This window comes from Bombyx mori, chromosome 2 (genome assembly GCF_030269925.1).
Source record: "Bombyx mori chromosome 2, ASM3026992v2".
In the NCBI taxonomy this organism is placed as follows: Eukaryota; Metazoa; Arthropoda; class Insecta; order Lepidoptera; family Bombycidae; genus Bombyx; species Bombyx mori.
Window position 1 is genome coordinate 957,715 of NC_085108.1, and position 18,796 is coordinate 976,510.

Sequence of the window (18,796 nt, forward strand, 5' to 3'; positions counted from 1 at the left end):
CTAAAAACAAAAAAATTAGTAGGTTTTCATCACGGAAGAATCGATAAAAACCGGCAACATTTAAATATTTGAAATAGTTAGTTTCTTGTAGTTTTGCTCAGTCCACCCTGGCTGAAAATGTCGGGCGGTATGCTAGGTTGTCCGTAGTGTAAAGTTTTTCACGTACTACATTTTTTATTTGTCTTTTATTTATTAACCATCACTTCAACACATCCTGAAGATAATTGGTGGTACAATTTTACTACAATTATTTACCAGGTGAGCGATTTTTTTTAAATATTTATAAATAATAAAAAAGTGAAATCACTCACGTAACAGATGATTTTTGAAGGTAAAAAGACACAGTTCACGAAAATGATCTTGGGCCTACTTTAAGTAATAAAGTTAAAAAAAGAAATTTCAGTATTAGCTAATTAAGTTACGATAAATCAAGATTGAATAGCAAAATCATTTCTATTATATTTATTCTGCAGAAATTTCAAAGGTAAAAACGTTTTTCTTTAAAAAAAATATTGAGTAAATTGTCGGATATACCATTTTACGGTCATTATGTATATTGCTAAAGGTATTGTGTACTAGAATTAACAGTTGAAAAGTTCTTGATGTATATAAACAAAGCCAATAACTTCTTTTTGAATGACCCCGTTTATTGACACACTTTTCGATTGATAACATCGAATCTTTATGCTTTAAGAAACTAGTACCTATTAAGATTTTGTGAATCCAAGATCTTGTGCATTCCAAGTGTATTGGTTAAAGTGTGATTATGGTATTGTCTTCGCTTTTCCGGAGTCTTAGACATATTTTAAGTATAACTATTTTTACAGTTAGTATTTTTACAGTTCTCACGCTTTTTACTGTCGTCATATTAATATGATTTCAGATTTTTCGATTAATTTAGTGTTTTTCGTGGTTACAGAAGATTGATGTAATGACAATAAAAATGCGAGATTAAACTGTGAAAAATAATCTAAATTGTATGAATTTTAATTATTATGGACCAAATTAATTAAAAAAAAAAACATGACAATGGGTTATGTAATAGGATGTAAGGTTTTTTATCATTGTTGTAATTACAAAAATTACAATTTAAAATGCCCTTCAATTATTTTTATTGAGGTGGAATAAAAACTAATTTTCATGATATTACATTTATTATCAATATTTTAATATTGGAGGAAAATAATGATATTTTATAATAATGAAATTAGCATCATACTGCTTTACATAGATTGAGAGTTGGTTTAATCTAGTAAAATCTACACTCTTTTTAAGCATCTGTTGAAAACAGCCATCAATGCCTTATTGAAACTTATATCCAAACTACAAACTTATATTACTATATTATACATTGGTCGGAAGGTCTGGGTACTGCTCCGAGTAACTCTCCAAGCAATGTGGTGGTCCTGACACAAAGTCAATCTGTTGAAAGCTTACATGTAAATGTATTACAATGTCCGAAAAAATATGCCCTTTTTAATGATCATGGTTTTGAAATTGAATTTACTGGTGGTAGGACCTTTTGTGAGTCCGCACGGGTAGGTACCACCACCCTGCCTATTTCTGCCGTGAACCAGTAATGCGTTTCGGTTTGAAGGGTGGGGCAGCCGTTGTAACTATATTTGAGACCTTAGAACTTATATCTCAAGGTGGGTGACGCATTTACGTTGTAGATGTCTATGGGTTCCAGTAGCCACTTAACACCAAGTGGATTGTTAGCTCGTCCACCCATCTAAGCAATAAAAAAAAATACATGATCAATTTAACAGAATATGTATAAACTCTCTGTTGAAGTTAATTATGACCTCTGAGAGCTATGAACATCAAGTTTTTGAATAACGTCTTCAAAAGCATCGGTGGCTACTACAATATGTGTTTATGGTAGGAAGCAACTTGGTTGTGCCCAAGGCATTGCTGTCGTCAATGAGCCACGGAAATCATTCATCACCAGATGAACCATATATTCAATTGTCTACAAAGCAAAAAAAAAGATTAACCTCATAAGCCAATATGTTTTTTTTTTTATATCTGAATTGGGCGGACGAGCTCACAGCCCACCTGGTGGTTACTGGAACCCATAGACATCTACAACGTTAATGCGCCACCCATCTTGTAATATAAGTTCTAAGGTCTCAAGTATAGTTACAACGGCTGCCCCACCCTTCAAACTGAAACGCATTACTGCTTCACGGCAGAAATCAGGGTGGGGGTACCTACCTGTGCGGACTCACAACAGGTCCTACCACCAGTAAATAAAGTTATTATGAGAATAAGCCTTATCACCAAAATCAGCATAAATATCATTGATATGACAATCATTAGTCTCCAAATAAATTGATACATTGTAGATAGATAGATATAAATAGTTACAAGATATAACACAGAGGTAAATGTACTGTTTATTATTTTAGTTATAATTACCATCATACAGTAAGTAATAGTCATCATTATTAGGAACTATTTATAGTTCCTGCTGAGATAGCATGAATCGTAAATGGTTATTTAAGTGTTGCTAATTAATCTGTCATACAAATTGTGTACAATGATTTCGCCTTTTCAATCATAATAACATTCATGTTTATTTTTTACTGTCATGACTGAAGCCCGGAAATATTTATAGAATATCGACCAAACTGGCATCTTCCTTAATGAAATTTTGGTCTACATGTTGTTCAGACTATGTATTGTAAAGTTGTTAGAAATTTTGTTGGATGGTTAAATTTGAGGGAATTGGGTTCTGTAGGTGAGGGGCTATTTAAAAACACTTGCTTGATGGTTAATATAATTATATTGCAATTACTTTGTATATACCATTATAATATTTTATTTTTATAAAATCCTAAGATGTTGCGCTGTCCTTGTCTAGATGAGAAGTCATTGTCTTCACTGAAGAGAAGACAATCATCTGTTTTAAACATTTAAATAAGCATTCCAATATTCGAAAACTGTTACTTCACCTGTGACAAGTGTTGCCTGCCATTACTTTCATATTCAAACTCCAAAAACATTTGATAACGGCCGTCTGGTGTAGTGGTAAGTGACATGGTCACTACACAAGGGGGTCGCGGGTTCGAATCCCGCCAAGGGAAGATATTTGTATGATAAATATAAATGTCTTTTCCAGGGTTATGGATGTATATTAAATATATGTATGTGTATAATAAAAATCTTACATTTATTTCCGCTATCTGGTACCTGTAACACAGGTTCTTTACGAACTTATCACGAGACCAGTTAACGTGGCGTGATTGTTAGTAAATATTTATTTATTTTATTTATTCATTTGTTTGGCAAATATCTTCAATTGTATGATTACTATCACTATAGATATCGTACTGTGAATGTCATTTCCCACATTGAGGAAGATCGTCAAATTATATGGCTGGGCCACCCTTCAGACGGAAACCCGTGACGGTTCCAAGGCAGGCTCAAGTACATCATGCTTATAAGGGCTCACAATACCTCCTACGGCTAGTAAGCTATCTTAAATGTAAGCAGTAGCTCATGTTCTGGTTTTACGAGCAGTTGTCTGTATGGTATCAATCTTCCTTGTGAACGTAGGCCACGATAGGAATTAGTTGAAGGGTTTTTACCTAATGGTAGGGTGTCTCGTGATTCCACACGGGTAGGTACCACCACGCTGTCTAAGTATGCAGTAAGTAAAGCAGTAATGCGTTTGGGTTTTAAAGGTGGGGCAGTCGTACTATAAAACTGAGACTTAGAACTGGTATCTCAGTGTGTGGTGGCATTTAAGATGTTGATGTCGATGGGATCCAGCAACTACTTAACAGCCGGGTGAGCCGTGAACTCCTTCACCCATGTAAGCAATATAAACTATATCGTCCTACTTCTATTACGGGTGGAAAATAGGAATTTGGGAAATTTAGAGTCATATACTCATATTAGTCCTTAAAAAGTAATCAGGTAACTAGAGATCCTCGACAGCTATCTTCGGTTTAAATTTAAAAAAGAAAAAATATATTTTTAAATTTAAATTCCAATAAATTAGATTTCGGAGAAAATCTCAAATTAATGACATGTTTATCAAATGTATACATTAAATCGAAACCAGTGATGTTGTTATATTATCCAAAGAATACATATAATATTCAAACCATCAAAATTTTCGTCTATAGAAGGAATACGTCTGTACGTACCCTGATGTAATAATATCGAGCATTGCGACTACTGGTGTTCAGATCCCGTAGACAGGTACAGAAGTTTCAAAGGAATAGAGAACCATTCAGCAATTTATGATAATTACCGGTGGTAGGTGCATAGGCGAATTGTAAGCCCGTACGCGTAGGCCTAACCTACCTAATCGCCTACCTAAATCTATAACGAAGCAGTCATAATGCAGCCCGGTTTGATGGGTGGAAAAACCAATATACAACGTACTTAGAGTAAAGTCAAATAATTTATGGGTTAAAGCGGAGGGAATAGGCACGGCTCCTCACTGACTTAGCAATAGCCGAGCTCATGTATAATCAGCAATTGGGATTTTGAAAAAAATATTATCGATTTTTTATTGTATTTCAAAACTCTATTATTAATAATCTGGATATTTAATGCAAAAAACTAAAAAAAAAATTTCAATTAATTATAAAGAATTAAAAATTATAGAATTTAAAAAAAACCACGTGACTTATAAACGCGCCATAATGGCGGTTTATAATATATATGATACTATGGTGACGTCATAATGTTATAGCTATTTAATAACAGTACAGCGTTTACGGCTAATACACATGACTAGACAATAATATAAAAAATTATTATTATATAATTATTATTGTTAAAAAACGAGTTGTTATGACGATTAGCTATGTGCGATAAAGGATTTATTAAGGCAAAATCTGATATTATTAATCAAAATCAACACCAATATTTTCAACAGTATTGGCTGATACGGCATCAATGTTTAGTTCTTGAGAATTATCAATTTCCATATTTTCTGACGATTCACTTAAAATTTCTTGGATAATTTGTCGTCTCCGTCGTTTTTCTGCAGCTGATCTAAGAACCGTTGTAGTGCCTTGTCTTTTACGATTAGGTTGACAGTCAAACTTGTGTGGTACCACATCAATTTTAATCTTTGCTTTACCTCCCATCGTTGTGTATAATAAATATAATTTTCCATAACATTTTTCAGCTGGAATAATAAAACAGAAATCATAAAAATTATTTAAATGTTATTTATTACGACAACAGAAAAACCATTATGACATAAATTTTAAAGAAAAAAATCTAGTCAAATACATAACCTTGAACGTTATAAAATTATAAATATATCAAATTAAATTCAATACTCAATCAATAGATAAAAATACATGAATTTGTAAGCACTTAAATTATCAAAAAAAAAAGTTTTATTCTATAGTTTTATAGGTAATGATTTGGGAGTCCAGTTAAAAAAAGTTGCGGATAATAACATGTACTTTTAGGTTAGGAATATTGTGTTCTTTTTTTTTTAAATAATAAATAAAAGTTTTATCATTATATAAAAAAATAAAATATTAAACTATAAATTAAAAAATTAAAGAGCTACAGTGTTAAAAAAATATTCACTGAACTCTACTTGAGTATAATAATAATTATTTTATTTGTATACTTAGATAAATAATAATTAATAATTAAACAATGATGTTAAGAAATACTTACGTCGAAATGATTTTCACAACAAAAAAAACGATTTTGTTTTAGGATTATCACGGTGCACTGCTTGAAACAATTTATTTCGACTTTTGTTATCTTGGGAAACATTTAAAAACATTTTTTCAGGAGTTGTTTTTGTAGTATTCATGCATAATGGTGCAATACAAGAACGATCGCTTTTGAGATTCGACATCTATCTATCTATATATATATATAAAAATGAATTGTTGTTCGTTAGTCTCGGTAAAACTCGAGAACGGCTGGACCGATTTGGCTAATTTTGGTCTTGAATTATTTGTGGAAATCCAAAGAAGGTTTCAAAGGTTAGATAAATATGAAAATGCTCAGAATTAAATAAAAATAACAATTTTGTTTTTCCTTTGATATGAGTCGACTATTATCAAAGCCGGCAATGTGACTTTTGGACAATTATTGGTAAATCAGAAAAACGAATTATTGACTTTGTATTCCATTGGCAGTCACAAAACTCCTCTGAACGACATCTTAGATAAATAACAGGTTAACTATTAACCTTTATTTAATGCAGGTTTTGAACCGTATTCTTTGAAGGAGACGATTATATTCAAATCAATCTGTATTGACATATCAATAATTTTTTTTTGTCCGAATGCACAGATTACCACCTTTGATAATAGACGACTCATATGTCCCCCCTCGGACGGATTCCTTTTGTTTGTTTTAAGTTTATTTTATACAAAACCTTAAGTCTTTTATTTATCGATTGAGGCACTACGAAGTCTGCCGGGTCAGCTGGTTTTCAATATAAATATTTGAATATTTAACAATGACAACAAAATTAAACAGATCAAAACACTACGTATTATTTCTATATGAACTGCAATGAGGCAAAACTAACATTATGTCGTCACACGCGCTCGGGTTTGATTGGGAGCTGTCGGCGTGTCTTCGGAACTGGATTCAAAAATTAATTTTTATTTTGAAAATTTTTGAGTGACTGCGAAAAAAAAAAAAATTGTTTTGTTATAAAACTAATTTATGATCTTTCCATTTATCACATTTTTTTTAAACCCCAATTATTAGTGGCAGGACTGGCAGGTTATACTTGACTTCTGCGTAGGCATAGATCTGAGTGCATCCGTCTCATGTTCTTTAACTGGTTTAGGGTAAAAGTATCGAAAACGGGGTCAGAGAAAACTTGGAATACTTTGATCAGATTTGGTTGCATCTTTGCTTTCGAGGTTCAGTTGTGGATGATGACAATCGGGGTACACGCTATGCACATAACCCAAACAGTGAGAACAGTTTTAACGGCGCCATGAAATTGTAATTCTCATGCCTTATCAACAAGGTTGGATCGCTATGGTGATCAGACAATACGCGCATATGACACCGACCATCCGTAGCGGCTGCAATAACTCATTTGTAGTACCAACATATATCTCCGCAAATATCTCCATTGAGAATTGTCTCCTCTCATTCCTCAGAGTACGGCTTGTTTTACGTCAACATGTGTGGATACCACCATTTCTGCCACGAAGCATTAGCGCGTGCCGGTTTGTGGGGCAGGTCTAGAAGCGTAGTCCAAGTCTGCGTCATCATCTAAGTCGCCAAATTAAGTGACAGTCTCAATAGTATTGTAAATTGTGAGCTGGACATTGACATTATGGTCTCTACGGATTGCAGAGACCACTTGTTGGGTCGCAAACTATTTTCGGTGGCCAATTTAGAGTAGTAAAGATGTCCCAAAAATGACGTGGGCCGCGTATCCTCACTCATCAAGTCCAGACCTTGCAGACAATACCGACCAAACACTAAAGCTCGCTCGCTTTCAAGTAATGATGTTAAGTGGAATCCAAAGCTTTCACAACTTGAATACCGCCAAGCACTAAGACGTGATATCGATGTCTTGACTACGTTCGAATAATAGTTCTCCTACTATAAATAGGAGCGCAGGACTTGCGTTGCTAAAACTAAACAACTTGAAGCCATTAGCAGACAACATACAAGCGTGCGTACCGAAGCGTGCGAAAGTATTTTTCGTAACATTGCATTCCTCTGTATTGGTGGTGCATTTTTATTATTATCATTTTTATAGTTTAGATGGGTTGACGAACTCAAGGCCGACCTGGTATTAAGTGGTAACTGGAGCCCATAGACATCTCTAACGTAAATTCCGCCACTCACCTTGAGATATCCGTACCAATATCTCAGTTTTTAGAGGACAATGGCTGCCCCTCCTATTGAACCGAAACGCATTTCTGCTTCGCGGCTGAAATAGGCAGGGCAGTGTTACTTACTGCTTGGGCGTGGTTTATGGGTTTAATTCTCGATAGCATCTTGTATAATCAGCTCCCACAGAACAGGGGATTCTAGTTTGGGGCTATGTGACCACGTCTTACTTGCCCCAGATTGTGATTATTATTGTTCCATACACATTCATTATTGCTATCCCGAATCAGATCACAGATACCGTCATTACGACACCGAACAAAGAGGTGTACCGTTTATTTTTAAACCGCTCCATAGCGACGAATCCCCCTTAGTTTAATGTGACCACACGTTTTCCTGTAGGTATGCTTCATTATAAATATAGACAACAATCTTTATGCACGCGCGTACGTGGCTTCCTTCCCGTTTTGAATAACAATGCATGTTGTGTTGGGCTGCGTATTATTTACGTCATGTTATTAAGTGTGGATGTCGGTCGCGACACTCTCCGATTCTAAAACGAATTGTATATTTTTACCGAAACACGTACACAAATGCGTCTTATTTCTTAATAGATCAGTTCGACCAATGAATGGCCTAAATGCAATAGGCTGCCGACTATGAATGAACGCGATCCGTAGGCACAAGATGTGAAAATGAAATCGTCACAACATCACAGATATCTCGACCGCTTACAAACGCGTAAACGGAATTCCCTACTTTTTTTTTGCTCCAACGTATGCTGATAGCCTTAAGAGGCTATTTCAGCTTCGCCTTGACATGTAGGTGAGCTCACGGGGCTCAAACCGGGAGCGTTGCTAACACTGGCCCTAGCAAGAACAGTACTTTGCAGAATCTACCCCCGGATCGGAAAGGCGACCCATTGAGAAGATCTGGCGAGAAACTCAGTGGGCTGTGTCTGTGGGTTAATTTACTCGTCGAGCCCTTCGTCGCATGCGTGGGTTCAGCGAAGACGGTAACCGGTGCTTGTGGTACCTAAAAGCACCGTTAATGGATCGCGAGGATCCGTAATGACGTGTGGCTCTACAGTATTAATTGACGGGCGCTACAAATGAATAAATAAATAAATAAATATAAATATAATAAATAAATATTTACTAACAATTACGCCACGGTAACTGATCCCGTGATAAGTTCGTAAAGAACTTGTGTTACAGGTACCAGATAACGGAAATAAATGTAAGATTTTTATTATACACATACATATATTTAATATACATCCATAACCCTGGAAAAGACATTTATATTTATCATACAAATATCTTCCCTTGGCGGGATTCGAACCCGCGACCCCCTTGTGTAGTGACCATGTCACTTACCACTACACCAGACAGCCGTATAAAAGAATATAAGTAGCTTAATTAAACAAGTTCTTGATGTTGAGCAAAGACCTCTCCCAAGCTTGTTCAGCGTTCCCGATTTAAAATATGGTATATACATCATCATCATCATCATCTCAGCCTGTCCACTGTCCACTGCTGAACATAGGCCTCTCCAACTGATGTCCAGTGCGGCCGGTCGGTTGCCACCTGCATCCAACGTGACCCAGCAATTTTCACCAGGTCGTCGGTCCATCTGGTAGGTGGCCGTCCCACACTGCGTTTGCTAATACGTGGTCTCCACTCGAGGATCTTTCTGCCCCATCGGCCGTCCGATCTTCGCGCTATGTGACCTGCCCACTGCCACTTCAGCTTGCTAATCTTACGGGCTATGTGAGCAACATGTACATGGTATATACATATAATGTATTATTTTATTTACATCAAAATAAAGCTTAGCCAAGTAAAACTATAGCACAAATTGAGTTGCTCTATAAAGAGAAACAACATTTAAAGCTATTGCTTCTCCACTTTTTATGCTTTTTATATTTCAATATTCAAAAATGCTTTATTATTCATAATGTTCCTTCTTCTAATGTTTCATTATTCAAAATTCCATTTATGTCATCTTTATAACATATTAACCTCTTTTAAGATAAATCGTATAGAGGTTACATACGTATATATTTTATATTTGTATCTGTAAGAACGAGGACCTTTAAAAATTGCGCGCTATCTTTAACCGGCAAAATATATATAAATACCCTTTCGAAAAACGATTAAATGAGGGTATACCATTAATAATTAATTAATTATTATTAATAATTTCATAATATCAATAGATTTACTTCCCATTGAAGAGATATCTTTCAGGCCTATGCGAATTACTCGTACTTACATCCATTATTGTCGAGCTTGCGTAGTGTCCTGTCAATTTTAGGTTGATGTTTATCTAACTGAGAGCCTGTTAGTAATTTATTTACATTGCCACGTGCTGAGCATATGTGACGAAAATGTACTTAGACGATCATTTAATGAATTCAAACAAATATTTGCACGACTCTTGGCCTTTACTAGGACCGGACGTCGGCCTTGAACCAAAATATGTGCTTAAGTTTACATAAGAACCGGCTAATGATATAAATTAGGGTTTTTTTATTGCTTAGGCGGCTGGACGAGCTCACGACCCACCTGATGTTATAAGTGGTTACCGGAGCCCATAGACATCTACAACGTAAATGCGCCACCCACCTTGAGATATGAATGCTCAGAATTCTCAATTATAGTTACAACGGCTGCCCTACCCTTCAAACTGAAACGCATTACTGCTTCACGACCGAAATAAGAAGGGTGGTGGTACCTATCCTTGCGGACTCACGAGAGGTCCTACCACCAGTAATTACGCAAATTATAATTTTGCGGGTTTGATTCTTACTACACAATGTTATTCCTTCATCGTGGAAGTCAATCGTGAATATTTGTGGAGTACGTATTTCATTAGAAACATTGGTACTTGCCAGCGGTTTTCTAACACTGGTGCATCGCTACATACGAATGCACCGGACGACTTATCCTTTAGGCCACGACGACGACGGCATTGCGAGTAAAAGAGAAACCGTCCACTCAATCGTAAGTTATATGGTTCTAAATTAGAGTGTGCCCTTCATAAGCCCAGTTAGTTATTCGGCTTCTTGCGAAAGTCACATAGCTTCAACCGGTATTTTAGTTTGCAGTCAATGATATTTTGAATGAAAACCAGTCTTGTACTTATTGATATAGATTTCACAATGCTTCGATGAATGGGCCTCAAATTAATTTCGTTTGAGAGAAATGTCTGTGTCAATTGTTAATACTCTTATCCAAAAGTCAGTAATTGGTTTTCATGTCAGACTGCTTACAACTAGGCCTTCAAAATTTCAAAAATTAGCTCATTCAGCTACTCTGCGAAGGGATCGGAAACGCGACCCACTGAGAAGATCCGGCGAGAAACTCAGTGGGCTGTGTAAGGGCTCGACGAGCGAATTAACCCATAGACACAGCCCACTGAGTTTCTCGCCGGATCTTCTCAGTGGGTCGCGTTTCCGATCCGGTGGTAGATTCTGCGAAGCACTGTTCTTGCTAGGTAAGTGTTAGCAATACTCCGGTTTGAGCCCCGTGAGCTCACCTACACACGTTAGGGTGAAGTTGAAATAGCCTCTCAAGGCTATCATCACAGGTAGAAATTTTTTTTACTAAAACTTCGCAAATCTGGGTTAATTTAGAACTAAACTATAGAAAGTTATGCTTCTAAGAAGTAAATAGAATTTATAAACGAAAAGAAATCGTCTATTTGTTGAATCTTGTTCCGATTTCGCGTCACATGACTGTCTGTCGGGCGCGTTTTGAAAGCATTACGCCATTTTTTACGCCATTACTCCATTTGCACAGAAACACTAATGGTTTGTGCATATAGGGCCAATTCTTAGAGGAAGACCTTGTATTGTATACAGTAAACCCAATTCCTCCGGTTTCATTATAAGCAGTGAGACAGATTCTTCGAAGAGAATCTTTATTTATCGATCTTATTAGATTGTTATCTTTGGACGTTTACAACATCAAAGACTCATACGAAAAAAGAAAACCTTGAATACCATTCACGTATAGTACCGACATAATTAAAACTACTTTTACGATTCGTCCTTTACCACGAGAAGCATAAAGTATCCGAAATATCGGAAACAATATAGAGACCAGAAAAAAACAAGAGATCACTCCTTTAAAATTAATTTTCATTACCCTTCATTACCAACCAGTCGAGTAACAACACCGGTATGTGATTGAAAAGCAAACTATTGTGGACACAGTTATATGGTCGTTCCGAAACGGTATAATTAATTCCGCACGTTCAATGTATACGGTTTCTATTTGACGTCACGTTGTTTCTCGAGAGTAAAAGTAGGTACGATAGGTGTATGATGAAGATTCGCACATGTGCGAACGATAACATACGCTGTGAATGCTTAAAATGATACAACAGATAGCATTGGAACTAATCGTGGGAAACTTTTCTAATAAAACTGGTTTATTATTTGGTATTGTTTTGTTTTTCGTTCTTATTTTAGTTTAAGGCAAACGATCACTGTGCTTAGTGCCAGTTTTTTAACGTTCTGGTGTTCTTCTCATAACTTTTTTTTTTATTGCTTAGATGGGTGGACGAGCTCACAGCCCACCTGGTGTTAAGTGGTTACTGGAGCCCATAGACATCTACAACGTAAATGCGCCACCCACCTTGAGATATAAGTTGTAAGGTCTCAGTACCTATAGTTACAACGGCTGCCCCACCCTTCAAACCGAAACGCATTACTGCTTCACGGCAGAGATAGGTGGGGTGGTGGTACCTACCCGCGCGGACTCACAACAGGTCCTACCACCAGTAAACACCATTTGTATGGAGTTGGAACGTTTGTCTACGTTTGTCGCTAGGGGCGCTGTTCTAATTGCATACAAATTTGAGCTAAGTTTTACTCTATCAAGAACGTTAAAAAACTCGCACCAAGCACATTGATGGTGAGCTGTCACATTCACTTATTGACATCAGCAATATCCGGGGCCCAGCCAAACTGCTTACTGTCTATCACACGACCCTAGAAACACCCCGAAGGGAATGTCACTTCGAAGTCGGATGGTACGTGGCCCAAATGATCAAAAGAAACTTACTGTAGACGAATGCAGTGGTTCCAGGTTATAAGAAATGTACTTCGATCGTAAGAAGAAGATGAGGGGATCACTTCAAAACGACTCCTCAGAACACATCTCGTGGATCGTACGTTATAAAAATCGATAATTGACACTCTAAAACGTGTATCGCCGTCAGTGATATTCGTCAGTTCATATGATATTTATTTAATAAAACAATAACAATAACCTCTTTCGTTTCAGATATCAGAAAGAAAAAATGAAAGTGTGGGGAGCCCACGGGGAATTCTGCGCCAGACATCAATGGGAGGTCATCGTAGCCACCCTGGCTTTACTAGCCTGTGCAGCTAGTGTCGAGCGACATGGCCCAGGGAACAGATCTGAACACTGTGCTGGTTGGGCCCGAGCGTGTCCCGGTCTTGAAGCGGAGTATCAAGCAGCCGACGCGGTTATCATGACTTTTGTCCGCTGTGCCGCCCTGCTATATGCATACTACCAAGTTCTCAACCTTCACAAAATAGCCTCGAAGTACCTCCTCATCATAGCCGGGGTGTTCTCAACGTTTGCCAGTTTTATATTCACGTCGGCACTCGCTAGCCTGTTCTGGAGCGAATTGGCTAGTATAAAGGATGCGCCGTTTCTCTTTCTGTTGGTGGCTGATGTCGCCAGAGGTGCTAGGATGGCGAAAGCGGGGTGGTCGGCCGGTGAAGACCAAGGGAAGAGGGTTGGGAGGGCCTTGTCGTTGTTGGGACCAACTGCAACTCTAGACACACTGCTCGCCATATTATTGGTCGGCGTCGGAGCTTTATCCGGTGTTCCCCGTCTCGAGCATATGTGTACTTTTGCTTGCCTAGCCTTGTTGGTTGACTACATTGTGTTCATAACTTTCTACCCCGCTTGTTTGTCATTGGTAGCAGATTTCGCAACGAACAGAAAAGAAATAGCCCACGACAGTCCATTCTCGGAGGAGGACTTGAAACCCAACCCCGTGGTGCAGAGAGTCAAAATGATTATGGCCGCCGGCTTATTGTGCGTTCATTTGACGAGCAGGTGGCCTTGGTCTGCTAATCACGGCATAATTGAGGGACCAATTGATGCATCCATACCTGTTCCCCACGACAATATACTCCTCCATTCATACGTGAAGTGGTTCTCTGTGAGCGCAGACTACATCGTTATAGCGACGCTGCTCTGCGCTTTGATTATAAAATTCATTTTCTTTGAAGAGCAACGTAACTGGGTTTATGATATGGACGACATGACTGTAAAGGAAGTGATAAATGACACCGATTTCAGCCGTAAACCCAAGTTTTCTGTCGGTGACGATTCCAACTCTGAAGTATCCACACAGACCGACGAGGCTGGGAATGTAGAGGACATGGAGTGGCCCACTTTGTCCCCAAGCTCCTCGGCCTCTAAATTGAACGCCAAAAAGAGGCCTATGGTCGAATGCTTGGAGTTATATCGATCTGGTGCTTGCACTTCTCTCAGCGACGAAGAAGTCATAATGCTAGTCGAGCAATCCCATATACCCATGCACAGATTGGAAGCTGTGCTGGAGGATCCCTTGCGCGGTGTGAGACTGCGCCGGCGAGTGATCGCGTCGAGATTTAATAACGAAACCGCAATAAAACAACTTCCCTACTTAAACTACGATTATAGTAAAGTCTTAAACGCGTGCTGTGAGAATGTGATTGGCTACATTGGAGTTCCCGTCGGATATGCCGGCCCGTTGGTGGTAGACGGGAAGCCTTACATGATCCCGATGGCTACGACCGAGGGAGCTTTGGTGGCGTCAACAAACCGCGGAGCCAAAGCTATAGGCAGTAGGGGAGTGACGAGTGTCGTCGAAGATGTCGGCATGACAAGAGCGCCGGCTGTCAAATTGCCAAACGTAGTGCGAGCCCACGAATGCCGACAATGGATCGATAATAAAGAGAATTACGCTTTGCTCAAAGAAGCGTTCGATTCGACTTCAAGATTCGCCCGGCTCCAAGAAATACACGTCGGAGTTGATGGAGCTACTCTCTATCTAAGGTTCAGAGCGACAACTGGTGACGCTATGGGAATGAACATGGTCTCGAAAGGCGCGGAAAACGCTTTAAAACTATTAAAAACCTTCTTCCGTGATATGGAAGTTATTAGTTTGTCAGGGAATTATTGTTCGGACAAAAAGGCAGCGGCGATAAACTGGATCAAAGGTAGAGGTAAAAGGGTTGTCTGCGAGACTGTCATATCCAGTGAAAATTTGCGCACGATCTTCAAGACTGACGCCAAAACTCTGTCCCGGTGCAACAAAATCAAGAATTTATCCGGTTCCGCATTAGCCGGGTCTATAGGCGGCAACAACGCGCACGCGGCCAACATGGTTACCGCTATTTTCATAGCTACCGGCCAAGATCCGGCTCAGAACGTCACTAGCAGCAACTGCTCCACAAATATGGAAGCTTACGGAGAAAACGGCGAAGATTTATACGTTACCTGCACCATGCCCTCCTTGGAAGTCGGCACAGTAGGTGGGGGGACAGTTTTGACGGGTCAGGGAGCGTGTCTAGAAATCTTAGGAGTCAAAGGAGCGGGTACGCGACCTGCCGAGAACTCCGCCAGGCTGGCGTCCCTAATATGCGCTACGGTTTTAGCTGGCGAGCTTAGTCTAATGGCGGCCTTGGTTAATTCGGATCTGGTGAAATCGCACATGCGTCACAACAGATCGACGCTTAACGTTCAAACTGCCAATGTCGAACCTTACACGGTGGCACTCAAAGTACCTCCATCATAACGACGAATCCGGTCGCGAGAGATTCCATGAGGCTTCACGACAATCTTCGACCGCACGTAAAACAGTTGCGTGCAATAGAAAACAAGATGTGAGCAATATTATGCTATGGACATACGATTGTCGGTTTTAATTATTAGGGAATTAGATCTACAATTCGAATTGCAAGGAGGCAGAGTATTAACCAAAACATATTTTAAAATATTAGGGAATGTGACCAAAGCTTTTGTCGTGCGACAGGCAATAAAACAAATAATTTCCTTGCATAGCACAGGGAACAGTAATGATAATCGCTTTTGCATTAATTTTAAACAGTTTCATTAATGCTCACCGGTCAATTTCGTTCCGTTGACTTTATGAACGATATTGTGAGACTATATGTGCTTTAGAAATTAAAATCATGAACACTTAACTGTCTGATGAAGGCGTAATTAGCCACTACCTCATTTGTCACCTTGCGGCGGTAGAAAACGCAACGTTGTTCCCTCAAAAGTACTGCGTGGGAGTTCTCTCTCCTTACCTGCTACTGCTAACCATAAACATAAGTGTCATTAGTGTATTTGTCGAACTCAAGTGTACGGTTGGCATCACTGAATTCAATTCAAAGGTGAATGACCTAACGCGTACTATACGTTAAAATAAAATTAGGGTATATTTTAATGTAAACGCTCGAATAAAAAGTTGGTTTTTCTATGTGATGATATTTTCTTATTTAAAACTTAATTATTTGGGCATGAAATGATTAAAATGTGCTTATGAGATATATCTTTATAAACGTGTTGATTTGTTGTATTGGGTGGGATGTAGGTGTGGGTGTAGCATATAGACTAATTGTAACAAAATGTATAGATAACTTATTAGTGAAAATCGAAATATGATTAAATTTTACAATATCGGGGGTGAAAAAGGTTATTTGATTAAGTGACATGTCGCTTAATACGCGATCTCTGTAATTAAAGTTCCGTTTTATTTGGTATTAGCATCAATAGTTCAATATTTTTATTGAACTTCATTCAAATAGTTCAAAAAGTATTTTGTTATATTTTTTCCAAAATTTAAACGTAAAAAAGTTGCAAAAATGTCGATTAGACCAAATACCCTTGCACCCCTCAAATTATGATTAGTACTAACAAAAAGCAAACGTGTGAATGCGCTCCAGACAAAAAATGCTATCTTGACGAAATTTGTCTGAAATAAAAAATGTCAATTGTATTGAAGACAGTTACAAGGGTAGTTGTAACTTTCGCTTATGGAGGGTAGAGCTAAGAAGAACCGTCTCATATGGGAGAAGCTTGAAAAACTTGTCCCACTTTCAGTACTAAATAACAGTTCAAAAATCCTCCAGAATGGCGCTAGCATAGGCACAGAGTATGATATGAATTGAGCAGTTGTTAACTGATTGAAGTGTGCTGAGTTAAGAACTAATATAATAATGACTAGAGTAGTTAGTGACAGTGTAATATACAAGACCTCACATGTTTACGTAGTCAAAACTAATTTCGTCAATATAACCTAAAACTATTGCTGTGGGAAAACGTGGAGACATCGTTTGCATTTTCTTATCAGCTTTAAATAAGATAATTTTTGTGATTTTGTAGTGCTTACAGTTCTTTCGTCCTTTTTTATTTCTCGTATCTAATTCTAATGACTTTCAGCGCCTTTTTTTAAATTTACACGGTTGCTACTGTAGCGCCACCCTTATTTAGCAAATTTTAATGGACGCTTTTTACACACAGACGGTTCTCCTTACCACTACCCTCCATGATTCGTCTAAAGAAATCCACAGAGTACTTCGAATAACAGAGTAGCTTCCGCGACTCGACAGTAAGAGAAGTGTCTTATTGTTTAGACATAAAACCGAAAATCTGTGCCTAAACTGAGTAAAAATGTTCGAATATAAAGAAACTTTTCTAATAAAGTTATAGAAAAAGTGTAATCAGTTTTTTTATTATTCGAATCTAATCTTGAATTCATATCACTCTCTAGATTATAATCAAAATTATTTACAGCATTTTGTAGCTAAACATCTAAGTTGTCACGTTTGAGACATCAAAGATTTTTAAATAAGCTTTATGGATATCGACACAGCCTTGTACTGGTGGTAGGATCTCTTGTGAATCCGCGCGGGTAGGTACCACCACCCTGCCTATTTCAGCCGTGAAGCAGTTATGCGTTTCGGTTTGAAGGGCGGGGCAGCCGTTGTAACTATACTGAGACCTTAAAACTTATACCTCAAGGTGGGTGGCGCTTTTGCGTTGAAGATGTCTATGGGCTCCAGTAACCACTTAACACCAGGTGGGCTGTGAGCTGGTCCACCCACCTAAGCAATAAAAAAAGCCCTTTTGGAAGATGATGAGCGCATGAACATTCCTGATATTAAGTGACTACATGCCCATTATCAATGCCGCCAACATCCTTCAGAGAGTCTTGTTATGACCCTAGAATTACTGATATCCATGAGCGAAGTTGATGACTCCCCAACAGGTGGTCTGTCTTCTCCTCCGTAGTGCTAATAAAGAGTAGGTAACCAAACTTCCTTGAAGCGTACTACTAAAAACACTGGCAGTTATGTGAATTCGCGAAAATTTGATTTTTGTGTAAAAATAGTCCGTTTTGGGCACATGAGTATGGGGCACAGCCGAACTGAATACATGGCTGTCTAAAGGTGGACCAGACTTCATGTCTCAAGCTGAGTGACGACTTTTTAACATTCATCCTGGTTTCCCCTCTGGCGCCAACTCCAATCATCATTCTCCTGCCCTTCTCCCAGTCACCTGTGGTCGGCACATCATGTCTTAATCCTCCTCTATCATATACCATTTCTTCGCTCACTCGCTTCTTGCACATATCGTCTTTCACGCAATCCCCCCATTTCTTCTTAGGTCTACTTCCTCTATATCCTTCCACATTCATAGTTAACACTCTCTTATCATCCTCATTGTCATTTCGTCTCATCACATGTCCATACCATCCCAAGCGCGCACTTCTCAGCTTCTCTGTCACAGGTGCCACTTTCAGACTTCCTCTAACATATTCATTCCGTATTCTATCCATTCTCGTTACTCCACACATCCATCGCAACATTCGCATCTCTGCTGCATGCAATAAATCACCTTTCATGGCGCCAACTCCAAATGGTAGATAAAATAAAACAACAAAA

At 38.4% G+C, this 18,796-nt stretch overlaps 1 protein-coding gene and 1 long non-coding RNA gene across 4 annotated transcripts; one reads left to right on the top strand and one right to left on the bottom strand.

The window, feature by feature from the left end:
• The first annotated feature begins 72 nt into the window (after positions 1–72).
• Positions 73–17,572, top strand: Hmg-r (3-hydroxy-3-methylglutaryl-CoA reductase). 3 transcript variants are annotated; one of them, XM_038014567.2, is made up of 2 exons: positions 73–258; positions 13,104–17,572. In XM_038014567.2, the coding sequence occupies exon 2, from the start codon at positions 13,120–13,122 to the stop codon at positions 15,637–15,639; it is 2,520 nt and encodes an 839-aa protein (XP_037870495.1). In that variant the 5' UTR covers positions 73–258; positions 13,104–13,119; the 3' UTR covers positions 15,640–17,572.
• On the bottom strand, positions 4,501–7,750 carry LOC134200089 (uncharacterized). The gene is made up of 2 exons (XR_009974845.1): positions 5,662–7,750; positions 4,501–5,152 (listed from the first exon to the last, which is right to left on the bottom strand). It is a non-coding gene; the product is annotated as an uncharacterized LOC134200089 (long non-coding RNA).
• Positions 17,573–18,796: the final 1,224 nt, after the last annotated feature.